The 14,303-nt window shown below is 43.9% G+C and overlaps 2 protein-coding genes across 5 annotated transcripts in view; both read right to left on the reverse strand.

Moving 5' to 3' along the window:
- The window catches only part of UBOX5 (U-box domain containing 5), a 34,735-nt gene extending 21,434 nt beyond the window's left edge, over nt 1-13,301 (reverse strand). For 2 of the 4 annotated variants that reach the window (XM_032859052.1, XM_032859056.1), the window contains exon 1: nt 13,200-13,299. The gene's annotated coding sequence lies outside the window, so the exon portion shown is untranslated. Of the gene's footprint in view, nt 1-2,344; nt 2,454-13,199 lie in introns of those variants that run through there. The other 2 variants (XM_032859054.1, XM_032859055.1) reach the window with 2 other exon arrangements.
- Nucleotides 2,533-13,297, reverse strand: FASTKD5 (FAST kinase domains 5). Its single transcript, XM_032859051.1, has 2 exons — nt 13,200-13,297; nt 2,533-5,039 (listed from the first exon to the last, which is right to left on the reverse strand). Exon 2 carries the CDS (start codon nt 5,000-5,002, stop codon nt 2,558-2,560), a length of 2,445 nt encoding a protein of 814 aa, XP_032714942.1. The 5' UTR covers nt 5,003-5,039; nt 13,200-13,297; the 3' UTR covers nt 2,533-2,557.
- Nucleotides 13,302-14,303: the final 1,002 nt, after the last annotated feature.

Below are 14,303 nucleotides of genomic sequence, written 5' to 3' on the forward strand. Positions count from 1 at the left end.
CCACACTGGGCATGAAGCCCTTTTTAAAAAAAAAAAAAAAAGAGAGAGAGAGAAGAAAAGTAAGATGCTAAGCATCATTAGTCACTAGGGAAATACAAATCAAAACCACAATGAGATACCACTTCATACTCACTAAGATAGCTATTTAAAAAAAAAAACCAAAGAACAGAAAATGTGTTAGGAAAGATGTGGAGAAAGTGGAATCCTAATACATTGCTTTTGGAAATGTAATATGGCACAGTCACTGTGGAAAAGTTTGGCAGGGGGCACCTGGGTGGCTCAGTCAATTAAACCTCTGCCTTGGGCTTGGGTCATAATCCCCAGGGTCCTGGGATCAAGCCCCAAGTCAGGCTCCCCCGTATTCAGTGAGGAGCCTGCTTTTCCCTCTCCTTATGTAGTTCCCCTTGCTTGTGTTCTCTCTAATAAATGAATAAAATTTTAAAAAATAATATAAAAGTTGATTCCCTAATCAACTGATCAGCAAGTCTTGCTTCTCTTCTTCCAAACATCTCTGAAACTCAGACCTTCCATTCCCATTCTGGCCCTCAGTAGCTCTCACCTGAACTCTTGCACACATTTGTGAGATATTCTCCTTAATAGATTTCATGCAGGGGCGCCTGGGTGGCTCAGTGGGTTAAAGCCTCTGCCTTCGGCTCCAGTCATGATCCCAGGCTCCAGTCATGATCCCAGGTTCCCGGGATCAAGCCCCACATCAGGCTCTCTGCTCAACAGGGAGCCTGCTTCCTCCTCCTCTCTCTCTCTGCCTGCCTCTCTGCCTACTTGTGATCTCTATCTGTCAAATAAATAAATAAAATCTTAAAAAGAAAAAAAAAAAAGATCTCATGTATCCCGACCCCCCAATCTAGTTCTATCCTTTTTAACCTAACAGTCTAAACTCCTTTAGAGGCACTCCAGCCCCTATAGACTTGGGCTCTTTAGCAAGACCCTAAGTTGTGACCCAGATCCACTCTCTCTACCCCTACCCTCTGCCTTCTTTCCACGCCAACCCTCCAGCAGTGCCCAACCACTCTAAATTCCCAGACCATACTCACTAACATTATCATCTCTGTGCCACAACTCATTCTAGGCACTGTAGAGAAATTAGTTAAGTAGACACAAAGGTCTATCTTAACTCAAAGGGCTATCTTCCAACAGGGAAACCAGTAAGTAAACAGAATAATTTCTGATACTGCTGAGTGCAGTGAGGAAAATGAAGCTGAAGATGACAGAGCACGATCAAAAGCCAACAGGGGTACTGTTTTGGCATGGGCAGGGAAGTGGACTTTGAGAGGAAACCTGAATATTGGTGGAAGGGATTCTTTTTTAAAATTCTCAGACCCCAAATGTTTACAAAGGTTACTTGTATTAATTAGCTTACATACATACAGGATCCATATACACAGAATCTATATATATAATCTCTTTAGCTTGTGGCTCTAATACGACAAACCTGAAGCCCACTAGACTTCCTAACATAATGCATTTCCTTCTTGTCTGAGCCACTTATCATGAAAAACATTCTACCTCATCATCAGATACGGGAATCGCTGGCCCGAGAGGCATTCACTTAATTCTACTCCTCTCAGTCCAACTTCAGGGAGAAAATATTTGGAGGGAAGGGTAGGGAGACAGTTTATACAAGAGAAGTAGAAATGCAGAAGAGGTGGGGCTAGAAGAGGACATTAAGCTCACTAATTCTGAAATGGCTCTTGTAAACACAAAGAACAGTAACTAAGGACAATCAACCAAATCTAAATGAGAATGAAATTTTAATATTATTTATTTATTAGATTTTATTCATTTGACAGAGAGAGGTCACAAGTAGGCAGAGAGGCAGGCAGAGAGAGAGGGGGAAGCAGGCTCCCCGCTGAGCAGAGCCCGATGCGGGGCTCAATCCCAGGACCCTGAGATCATGACCTGACCCCCAACGCAGAGGCTTAACCCACTGAGCCACCCAGATGCCCCTGAGATTTTAATTTTAAAGGGAGAAGAAAACATGCATGGGAGAAAAAAAAATCCTGAAATGTAAATGAAGTTGTAAGCGATTCTCATTTTATTTATTTATTTTTTAATTAGGCTCCACATCTAACATGGGGCTTGAACTCCCGACCCTGAGATCAAGAGTCACATCCTCCACCGATTGAGCCAGTTACATGCTCCAAGAGTCTTATTTTAAAACAAAGTATATGAAAACCATTCAAAAAAAATTGGCTTTGACAATGTCTTGACTACACTTTTATCTTAAAAATTCAAAATCATCGTGAGGTGAGGCCAGTCAAGAGAGTAAGAAAAATATGATAGGAATTACTTGGAAACAGGGCATAGTAAGAGGTTTATTAGTCACCTGCACAAATTAGCAACAACTTGTCCAACTGGGCCAGGTTACAATTAGTTCACAGTGACACTAATTTCATTCTGCCATAGACAAGAGCACAGCTACGTCTCCTCAACAGAGGATTTTATTACCAAACCCATATTCTGGCTTTTCGAATGGTCTCCCAACCTTATACAGCATGCCTCCACAGTATCTGTGAGTAACAACGTCCCTGAGAGCCCTTCAGAGAGCAGAGGAGAACACCTTCTCGTGGAGGAACATCAGCTTTTCTAAGCGAGTTCGTTTCAGGAGCGGGAGCCACTCCCAGTGGAATAACTCGACCACGTGGTACCCGAGCCGCTTCAACTGCCGCCTCTTCATATTGTGCAGCCCGAGCAGATCCCTGGAACCGTAGCAGTACTGGTTCTTGTTTGTCAACTGAATAGCCAGCTTCACTTGTGGGGCCTGCAGGCAGGCTGGGGGATGAGGGCCTGCCATCTCCATGGCCCCCAACCTGCCTGCCACACCGCCAGGGGAGCTCCCCAAATGTATGGCTGCCTTCGCTAATATCCCTGCCTGCTGCTCAGTCTTTGGCTCAGTTTCTCTCTGGAAATGTACTCTTGATTTCCCTTTTAGTAGCTGAGTCATCAAATCATCTGTAAGGCTGACTCCCACGTGCTTCAGCCTCAACTTGGCTTTATCTTCAAGTGGTACGGCTTCTTCGTTAAATGGTAATGGCTTCATGTTAACGTCAAGCTGGACCTCTAAGTCAGAAGACCGGGTATGAGGCAAAATCATATGGTGTTTGATGTACTGGGGCCCGCCCAACATGTTTTCCAGTAAAAAGAGAGCTTCTTGGAATTCAGGCTTTGAGCACATATCCCTCCTCGCTAAATTCCACAGCATTTCCGACCCCTCTTGCTGAAGGTGAGCAGTAAGACGATTGCCTCTGTAATCTAGACACTCAACGCCGACTGTACCATCAAGAGTATATAACTCCTTAGTGAGTTCGAACTTAGTTCTCTCCTGAGCTAACCTGATGAACTCTGGACTCAAAGCAAAGTTGATGAGCTCTAACGGAAAGTACTCAGAAAAGGCCAGGCCCAGCAGGCAGGTGAGCAGGTGTTCTGGGTATCGACTGAACTCAGGCATCTTTCTGTGAATCTCGTTTATCAGACTAGAATAAAACTCTTCTGTATTGGGTGGCTTATAATTCAGAGTTCCAAATGACCACAGAATCTTGGCTATGTCTTTACTTCGACAGAATGCCACCCGAGGCGGCAAAGAAGCAGCCACAGCATTCATTAGCCCTTCATCCAGGATGCGTAAGGCTGAGCAAGCAAGAGTCAGGTGCATGACACCCTGAACTCCTAGAAAAGGAATTCGCTGAGGAGCGATCTGGCCAAATTGCTTCATGAAATTTACGTGATCCACATGAGTGAAACGGAACATTTTAAGAATATTCACTAGGGCATAATTACTCAGATGCTGCATGTCAGCACAAGCCAAGTCTCCAAGTTTCCTCATGACATATTCAGAGAGACCACTGCTTGATTTGAAGAACCCCAAACAGATTGTACCAATCTCCTCTAAATTGATCGAGTCTATATACTTGAGAATCAACGATTCCAGTTTTTTCATGAGGTCTTGGGGTACCTGACGACTTTCACCTATAATATATATTAGGTGAATCAGCTGGGACAAGGATAGATCTTTCCAATGCAAATTAAGGTAACTAAAAAAGATTTTAAAAAACCGAGGTACTTTGCGGCCCAAGTGCCGCCAGAGGTCAGCCACCAAGAGAAGCTGATCTAGACTCATCTCCCACACCTTCCTGCAAAATCTGATTTCATATACATCCAGCACTGAATGGGAGCAAGGGATTCCTAAACTGACAAAGGCTTTCAAAATATTGATCAGATCTGGGACATCAAAGAGCTGTATGTTTTTCACACTCAGCTGGCAGAGCGAAGCAAAGCTGGGACTGGACAGGACTGCAGGGTGCCGCTCTGCAGGCAAAGAGCTCAGCTTACACAGATAATCAGCAATGACTTGAGGCTGGAGATTATCTTGAGAAACTGTGATTTTGTGCAAAATTAATTCACCTTCTGAAACGGAAAGGGGCTGACAAGTCTCTGATCTGTTATAGCTGTGGAGCTGGTACTCTGGTCTTAGCTGTAGGAAACCTCGGGGGTCTTCAAAGGAATCAAACACTTCTACATTGTCTTCAACAATGCCTGTGGACCCAGGGGAGCCTGGCTTCCACGTGCTGGCCTGTGAGGCAGAGACCCCGCTGGATTCCGAACCTGGAAGGGCACTGCTGGTTGTCAGGAGCCTCCGAGAAGTGGAAGTGCTAGGAATGTTCCCAGCTTTTTTGGCAGGCTCGCAGAGGCCGCTGTGTTCTGGAGGCTCCTGTCCCCTCTGCCAGGCGCTGCTTCCCACATTCCGGTATGTCACACTCTGGGTGGCACTGCAGGCAAAAGGACTGCAAAACGCTCGATATCCTAAAGGTTTTAATAACTTGAGGGTGGCTGCCATTCTGGGGTCAGTACAGATCATTCTGGCAGTCAGAACACAGTCCTCACAGGTTTGTCCAGGCAATTTCTTTACATGGTGCTGGATTAGAGCTGGACGGGGAGGCGTTCCACAGAAACTGCCTGGAAATCTTCGGCATATCGCAAGAGCCATTGGTCACAAATGACTGGGCCAGAATTGGTGCCAGATACTGAAAAAAGGGTAGATGAAGAATAAGTGGCTTCCACCTATCACAATACAAAAACGCACACATTTTAAGAAAGGGATTAAGCTACTGCTATCCACTCGAATAAGTTCCATGCTAGTAAATGCCCAAACCACAAGCCAGCATACATCAAGGATAAACTCCTTCTCCTGGATATCAAGGCATAAGGGGCCCACTTGGAGAATAAAAACATTGGTAAAAGCTTCTGTGCTGACTCCTAAAGTAAAAAGTGGGATTTGGTGTAAAGTTTAATTATGCCCACAATAACCCTCCTTGTCCCTAGGTATGAAGCTTTTGATTACAGGATTGTGTTCTCATGCTGCTCCTACACCTGTTACAAGATGCTTATTCTCCTCCCCAGGAGGCTTACCAGATATCGAATCACTATCACAGAGAAGTCACGCAATTGGTACATATATTCAAAAACTCCTTTTGGCGGGAGAAGGCAGAAGGCTGATGCCCCCTGCTCACTGTCACTTCACGGGTGGGAAGCAAAAAGCATCTCAGAGTTGGGCTGCGGGTTCAGGGCACACCAATTCACTGGCCTGCCCCACTGACATGCAAGGGAGCAGCACAGCTCTCCTCTGCAGGTGGCTATTAGCAATGTTGTCAGTGGTCAGGCATGGATTACCCTGCCTCTGAGGGGCGCAGTCCCCACTGTCCCCCGAGGTAGGAGCCATGAGGGGCTATAAAACGGACTCTGCGAAGCTCCTGTTTTCGCTAAAGGCTTTTGGCTTTCCCTACACTGGAGAAATACCAAAGCCTGACAAGCAAAACCCAGTGAGCCCTGAGCTGCCAAGATGTGGACCAGGTAGGGTTATTGCTGCACATGAGCAAGTTCTGAGGATGTCAGGGTGACTTTCTGAAATTCCTGCACAGCTCTCCTGTCAGCCCTTCCCTCCAGAGCCCACGGCAGGAGAACCATGTGGCCACAGGGCATGCCCCATGGCTTTGTTCGGGCAGTCCAGCTAAGCAGGCTTCTCTGGATGGTAGGAATGTATGCTCTGATTTCTTTGTGAACCACAGCAGAATTTTATCACACTAAATCCTTAGATACTTAGTTCTTTACCGTGGCCTGTAGACCATTCTCTCTACTATGTTTCAGTCTCTGGGTCCAGATATTACAGACCAGGGGTCGGCAAACTATGGTCCACAGGTCCAAATCTACCCTCTACATATTCTTTGGTAAAGTCTTATCTGAGCATAGCCAGGCCACATATTACGTATTGTTTATGCCTGCTTTCTCACTACAAGAGCAGAATTGAGTAACTGTGGCAGAAAATGTATGGCCTGCCTGCAAAGCATAAAATATTTACTACATGGCCCTTTATAGAAAAAGTTTGCTATAGACCATTAGTTTATTCCTATGAATGCAGATGGCCAACTTTTTAAAAATTAGAAAATATTAGAAAAGTAGTACTGAAATAACTTTTCCTTTAATAGTTAGAGATAACTAAAGATTTATGCCTCAAAACAGTCACTACAAATCTCAACCAATATTGCACTACAGGCATGGTAGGAACAAAACAGCAAGTAATAGAACTCTCCAGTTGACAGAATAGGGCTTTTTTTTTTTTTAAGATTTTTAATTTATTTTGGGGGGGGGAGGGAGGAAGAGAAGGCTTTAAAAGATTAAAAATTAAAGGTCTAATTAATTAATTTAATTACTTAAAATTTTAATTAATTAAAACTAAGGTTTAAAAGATTTAAAAAATTAAAAGATTTTTAATTTGGGGCGCCTGGGTGGCTCAGTGGGTTAAAGCCTCTGCCTTTGGCTCAGGTCATGATTCCAGGGTCCTGGGATCGAGCCCCGCATCAGGCTCTCTGCTCCATGGAGAGCCTGCTTCCTCCTCTCTCTCCGCCTGCCTCCCTGCCTACTTGTCATCTCTGTCAAATAAATAAATAAAATCTTTAAAAAAAATACAAATAAAAGATTTTTAATTTATTTAGGAGACAAGGGCAGGGGGAGAGGGAGAAAAAGAGAATGTGAGCAGGGGAAGGGGCAGAGGAAGAGGTAGAGCATCTCAAGCAGACTCTTCACTTAATGCCGCGCCCCACCTCACGACCCTGAGATCATGACTTGAGCTGAAACCAAGAGTCCAACGCTCAACTGACTAAGCCACCAGGGTGCCCCGACAGAACAGGGCTTTTAAGAAGACCTGCTTTAGAACCTGGAATCCATATTTGGCTCAACATAATTTGCAACTAAAGCCATAAACTGTCAAATCTGTAGACCTTCAACTCATCTTGAAAACTAGTTTGAAATAACAACAACAAAAGACAAAACATTTTTTTTTTTTTTTTACAAAATAACTGTGCTCTAAAGATGCCTGGCTGGCTCAGTTGGTAGTGTGTGACTCCTGATCTCAGGGGTTTTAAGTTCAAGCCCCACACTAGGTGTAGATTACTTAAAAATTAAAAATCTTAAAGAAAAACAAACCTGAATACAATTCAAATGTCCGCCCAGAAGTAGAGGGCTGGTTTACAGGGTAAGTGTGTTGTAGGGATCAACATGAGAAAAAGCACATACAAATATTCAGTGGAACAAACTGAACACGAATGAGTGCCAGCACCTAAAATATTTATATAAAAGGAAAGTAACTATATAGCGTTTTATAACTATATAACTTTTACCCCTTTTTATTGGCATTGAAACTTTTTTTTTTAAGATTTTATTTTTATTTTTTTGACAGACAGAGATCTCAAGTAGGCAGAGAGGCAGGCAGAGAGAGAGGGGGAAGCAGGCTCCCTGATGAGCAGAGAGCCCAATGCGGGGCTCGATCCCAGGACCCTGAGATCATGACCTGAGCTGAAGGCAGAGGCTTAACCCACTGAGCCACCCAGGCGCCCCTGGCATCGAAACTCTTAATACAGAAGAATATATAAATTAATTTAACAAATGCCTTTATAAATAATTTTAAAAGCACTTAATTTTAAAAGCACTAAATAACTTAAATTACTTCAATAAATACTACCTAAGAGTACTTAATGAAATTATTGTGCATGGTCCTTAAATGAACAAAAGAACCATTTCCTCGAACATCAATGTTTGAGTACTATCAATTCTGTATTTTGAATTGATTCTGTACTTTGAATTAACGTGGCTCTTTTTGATTTGCAAAAAATACAGACTAAGCCCCAAGATGGAAAAAACAACAGCCACAATCATTTTAGGGCTTCCTCTGTGCCAAGCCTAGTATACACTTTTTATTTATTTTTGTTGTTTTGTTTTTTAATTACCTTTTTTTTTTTTTTTTTTTTTTTACAGATTTTATTTATTTGAGAGAGAGAAACAGGGCAGGAGTGGTGAGGGGTGGTGGGAGGGAGAAGCAGACTCCTTGCTGAGCAGGGAACCCTACACAAGCTTGATCCCAGGACTCTGGGATGATCACCTGAGCTAAAGGCAGATGCTTAATCAAATGAGCCACCCAGGAGCCCCCAGTATACACACTTTTTAAATCTGCATTAGTTCCAATCCTTACAACCTCTCTGTAAGGTAGGTCTTATTATCTCTATATTGAGAATGAGGAAAAGGACACTTCACAAGTGCTGAAGGTTACACAGCTAAGAGATGGAGTGGGGTTTGAGATCAAAGATCGTCTGATTCCAAAATTCACATTGTGGGTGTACTCTAGACGAGAGGAGGAGTCAGATTCCATATAAAAAGGAGGGGAGGATCCTGAACAATCATAGGGTTTCCAGACATAGGGGAGCTCGAGCATTAGAACTGGATGAACTCAAAAGCCCCTCACCTCTAATAAAGGCAAACCTCGGAGGTAATGTTGTTTGGTTCCAGATCACTACAATAAAGTGAGTGCTGCGATAAAGTGAGTCAAAGGAATTTCCTGATTTCCCAGTGCACATAGTTATGCTTACACCATACCATAGTCTGTCAAATGTGCAACAACATTATGTCTAAAAAACACCAGACATATCTTAATTATAAAATACTACTAAAAAATGCTAACCATCATCTGAGCTTACAGCAAGTCATAACCACAGATCACACATCACCATAACAAATAAATAATAATGAACAACATCTGAAATATTGCAAGAATTACCAAAATGTGACATGGAGATAGGAAGTGAGGAAATGCTGTTGGAAAAATGGTACCAACAGACTTGTTCGACCTTCATAAACCTTCAACTTCTCATACACCTTCAACTTGTAAAAAACGCTCTCTCTGTGAAATGCAATAAAGTGCAAAATGAGCTATGTCTGTCGTCTAGGATCCACGCTATCACTATGGTTTGTTTATACCACTTACGAAAAGAATATAGAGAAGACCTCAAAGACCAAAATCTACAGAGAGGAATGGATTTACAAGATATCCCCTCATCAAGGGAAGAAAAAGTAACACAACTGAAGACCTGAAAGTCAGCAGGAGAGATAAGGGATCCCGAATCTCAACACAGGAGAGAAGCAAAAGGAAACCCCGGGATAATGATGAAGATCCCAAGACTGGAACTGTGAGCAGACATAAAGTTCCTGCCAGAGGAAGTAAATATTACCAAGGAGAGGAGATTTATACTTCTGAGGAATAATCTGGGGATGGACAAGCAATTGGTAGACAGAAAACAAAGCCAGTAACAATAGTGACAAAAATTATTAACTCCGGGAAAACAAAAGTTGTGTAAGACAGAAAATTTTATATTATGCTCCCTACTCAGTTATGAATATTTACATAATCTTATTGCTATAAACCCTGAAGATCAGCTTAACCAAAAACTATAAGCAAACTATATATGGAAGATGCAAGGAGGAGAAGAAGAACGGGGGACTGGGTAGTGACGCCCAGAGCCACAAAACCCCTAATAAAGAAGCCAAAGATTTTATAGATATAGATACTTCCTAGAAATCAAGAAACAGCGACACAATTATTTAGAAATATAGTGATAAATGTCAAAAGAAACAGAGTAGAAAGTACCTCCACAGAAGAAAAAAGGAGGGGGAAAGAAGGAATTAATATTTAGTGTTGTAAGTTCCATCAAACTATTGGACTGTGTAAACCATGTCCAACTTTGACAAAAATTAAATTTGCCAAATGCATGTACTAACAGGAAATTAAGGTATTTTTCGAGAAGACAATCAGTGCTCGAAGAAAGTAACCTTACGTTCTAAGGAAAATGTTGAAAAGCTTTTCTAGTCTAAGCAATTCCAACTGTCTACAAAACTTCTTTAAGGATGCCCAGCAACAGAAATGACAAAATAAAGAATCGTAGAAGCATGCAAAGCCAACTGCAAATGGCAAATAGGAGGTACTTACCTTTTCACCATGCAACTTTTAGCATAACTGTATAGACACTGTATTTACATACATAGGTCTGAAATATAATCACTTTAGAAGTCTGGTCTTGAGTACTGTGGAAGGAAAGGAAAGGAAAGAAACGAAGGGAAGATACAGAAGCAATAAAGCAGAACAGTAAGGAGAAAAGGCACGGCAAAGGAGATGTTCTCCTTTGTCCAAACAGAAAACACAGCTGAGTTAGTTAGTTCTTCTTTCCTTAAGAACTCCCAGAGAATCGGTAAGAAAGATGGAAAGGGAATACTTTGAGATCCCCAGTCCGTACCTACTGATGCCTTCTCTAGAGGTTCAAAGACATGCGACATCAGCACAAAGCTCCTTTCTTAGTTTAAATGTATAAACTTAACTATCTGTACATCCTCCTCCTCATCTCCTCTTTAGGGGTCCTAACAAACCAGAATGAAGCCTCAGAGACCCCTGGCACTACCCAACCACCCTGAGCAATGGAATTTCGTAGGAGTGAAGACTCTTTCTTACCTTTCTACCTTCCAGGTACAGGTCTGAGCAAAGCCAAATAGTTTCACTTAAACTATAATCCAGAAGTTAGAGGAAGGGAGCCCATCGGAGGAAGACAGCCATGGTAACTGTAGGTTAAGTCTATGATACTCTCAGCATATTCAATTCACCAGTTACTGGATCTCCTCTCTGAATTCTGATTTCTGTCCTTTTGCTACAAAGGTTTAACCCCTCATGTCCTCATAAAATAGCCACAAATAAATGGATACTTCAAATTCTAATCTTGTCTTAGCAAAAAAATTGTTGAGTAACCGAGAATTAAAACAAAAAACTAAATTTCTCCAGGTGTTGAGAGTCTACCAAGCTTTAATGCCCCTGGTGAGGGCTTAGAGACTGACCTAAGGACCCTTAGCTGTTAATGCAAATGCTAACTGGGCTAGACTCTTCTGTGCTTCAGTTTCCACATAGGAGCAGAGACTACAAAAGAGGGATCTACTACTATGAAGGTCAAACACTAGTGCTAAAGTGTTTGGGTCAAGATAAGTATCACCTAGAGTTAAGCCAAACCAAAACCAAGTCTAACAGCCCATCCCCTCCACTTTGTTCCAGTTTCCACTTTCTTTTCTTTTTTTTTTTTTAAGAGAGGGAGAGAGAAAGAATCTTAGGCAGGCTCCACACCCAGCACAAAGCTCCACTGAGGCTAGATCTCACAACCCTGAGATTAGGACCTGAGCAGATAGCAAGAGTTAGACACTTGACTAAGCCACCAATGCGCCCTCTAGTTTCCATTCTTATTGGAGAAAACAGCACGTCACAATTAACTGTGAAACTTTTTTTTTTCCCCCAGCTTATATAGCCCTCTCCTCCCCTTCTCTAAGCCTCTGCTATTCCTCTATCAGAATGGCAAGAAGCGCCTGGGTAGAAACAGTCTGACAAGACCCCACAGATGATTTTGTTAGAGCCACTGCTCTTAAAGGATTCACAACGCTTTATCTAGAAAATCTCCGGGTTTAACAACAGAGAGCAGGCACTCATAACCTCTCAGACAGTGAGAGTGGAGCTACCAAATCCTTGCAAGTAAAGAGAAATATCTGCATCCAAAGTCATGTCAACTGGCCAACTCAACCCAGTACTTGGTTTTAATCTATTCTAGGTTTGCAAGGCTGAGCAGTACAATTTTTCAGACAGCTGAAGGGGAAACTTCAGAATTCTCTAATATAAAAGTTGACTTATTTGCATGATGAATGACAAGACCCTGCTGGGAATCAGAAAAGTAACCCAATGAACAGGGAAGAAAATCATACAGTCAAATAAACTAGGCCTGCACACTGCCAAAGGCCTCACTTTCTCCGCTGTAACACTGAGTCTTCAGATTTTTATTTTGGTCTACTAGACAGTAGTGAACTCATCCCAGAGCTTGCCTGAGGCCATTCAGAGCAGTGAGTTGTAGAATCCAGTTCTGGAGAAGCCACTGTTCTTACTATCCACAAAATGTGAGCAAAGTGCAGAAAACGGGAATTAACATGCCAGCTGCAACAAATGACTAGAGCACGGAGCACCAGACACATTTAGGAACACCTAAAGCGCTTGGCTACCAGCTCCATAGGATGAAGCACTATTCAAGGTTTACAGTGAGTGAGCAGTGAAGCCTAGTTTGAGTGAGTGGATGAGTAACTGGTATAAAGAGGGCCCAAGGCTCCCTGAGTCAGGACAGAAGAGCTGTGTCATGATTTGCACAGAAAGAGAAAGGGCAATTATTTTTATCTCTGGAGAGAAAAGGGAGGAAGACATCAATAATACCCTTAGTTAGGTCTGGGCAACCAGAAACCGTCTGTTAAAAATGGGGAATAGGTATACATCGTATTGATATTTACTCAAGACTCAAGTTGACCCAGTGCTAAGCAAAATACTGTAGGATTTTGAGGCTCAAATTGTGGCCTGCGGAGCAGCGGAATCAGCCTCACCTGGAAGCTGGTCAAGAATGCATAACCTCGGACCCTACCCCAGACCTACATCCCCAAATCTCCAGATCCCCAAGTGATTAGCACGCACGTGAAAGTGTGATAAGGAGTGCGGCAAAGCACCTCGCTGCATTCCGCCAACAGCCCTGCGAGGCAGGCAGTTGTTATCTCCGTCTCCCAGAGGAAAAGTCAAGGTTCACACGAACCGTCTGCCCAAGGTCACAGAACTCTGAAGTGGCGGGGTCGCCGAGATGCTGCCTAAAGCGGGCCTGCGAAAGGAGTCCGCAGCCGGGCCCAGAAGCGCGGAGTCCGACCTCGACGCGCCCGGCCCTGCGCCGCCCAGGACGGGAGAGGCTGGCCAAGGGCCAGGTGGGTAAGGAGAGGCCGCCACGACCTCCTCCCCGGCAGTCGCCACTCACCTGAGCCTGGCGAACGCGGGCGCCGCAACACCAGACCCCGGATCCCCGTGCCACCACGACTACTCCAGCAACACCCGTACCTCAGAGCCCCACTTCCGGCCAACTGCCCGCTACTTCCGCCTGCTGCGCTAGTGACGGATGCCGCCGAGGCTCAAAAGACCTGTCAGCGTTTTCCAAGGACGTTTTCCAGTGGAGGACCTTGCTAAGAGGACGCGGAAGTCTAGGACCTGCGGAGGGGGGAACAGCGCCGTGGATGGACCGCTCTGGAAGTCGCTAAATAGGCTAGATACTGGTTCGAATCCCAGACCGCCACTCAGGCTTTTATTGCCTTGGAGAAGTGACATTAATTATCTAAGCCTAGTTTCTCAACCGTATAGTGAGGATAATCACGCATCTATAATAGAGATGCATCTATGAAGTGCTCTCAGGAGAAGAGTTAGTGATGGATAGCCGAGCCTGTTAGGAGAAATGCATGTGAGGAGTTGGAGCTGGAGGAGGCTTGTGCTATGGCTGCTGAGCGAGGGTCATCATTAATCTCCCTGAGAGGGCTTACACGTGAGCGGCTATCAGCAACTAAGCAAGGGAGAGATCCTCCAGGAGGGCCTGGTCCCAGACTGCTGTTCTGGGGGAAACTTGAGCACTGCCAGTTGGAGTTTGTCATACCTTGTCAGTGCCTTGGTTGCGGGTCCACCTACCCTAAGTGCTGCGAGGGAGACTTGAGAACTGACGCTCCTTCCAGGGCACCTCCATCTTGTCAGGGAGACAAAAACCAATGCAGGGAGGACACTTCAAGGAGGAGCAAGCCTGGCATCCCAATTCCTGAGCTCTGCACAGGGCAGTTTTTCTGAAAATCTCACTTGGGCCAGACCAGAGCAGACATTCCTAGTGGCTGATTATGACTCTCTTTGCGAGAAGAACCCAGAAAAAGCAGAGAGCCCATCCCCAGGAGATGAACCGTATTGCTCCTAGGCAGCCATGACAATCCTGTTCTTTGCCAAATAGTCAATTTCCCAGCCTCCCCCAAAATAAGAAGAGGATGCAACTCAGTTCTGGCCAACAACATTTAAGGAGAAATGGACTAGTAGGATTCTGGGAAAGCTTTTA

Source organism: Lontra canadensis, unplaced genomic scaffold (genome assembly GCF_010015895.1).
Source record: "Lontra canadensis isolate GAN:19392208 unplaced genomic scaffold, GSC_riverotter_1.0 scaffold16, whole genome shotgun sequence".
NCBI classification, from domain to species: Eukaryota; Metazoa; Chordata; class Mammalia; order Carnivora; family Mustelidae; genus Lontra; species Lontra canadensis.

Coding starts and splice junctions, on each gene's coding strand:
- FASTKD5 (XM_032859051.1), bottom strand. CDS start 5,002: ATGGCTCTTGCGATATGCCGAAGATTTCCAGGCAGTTTCTGTGGAACG.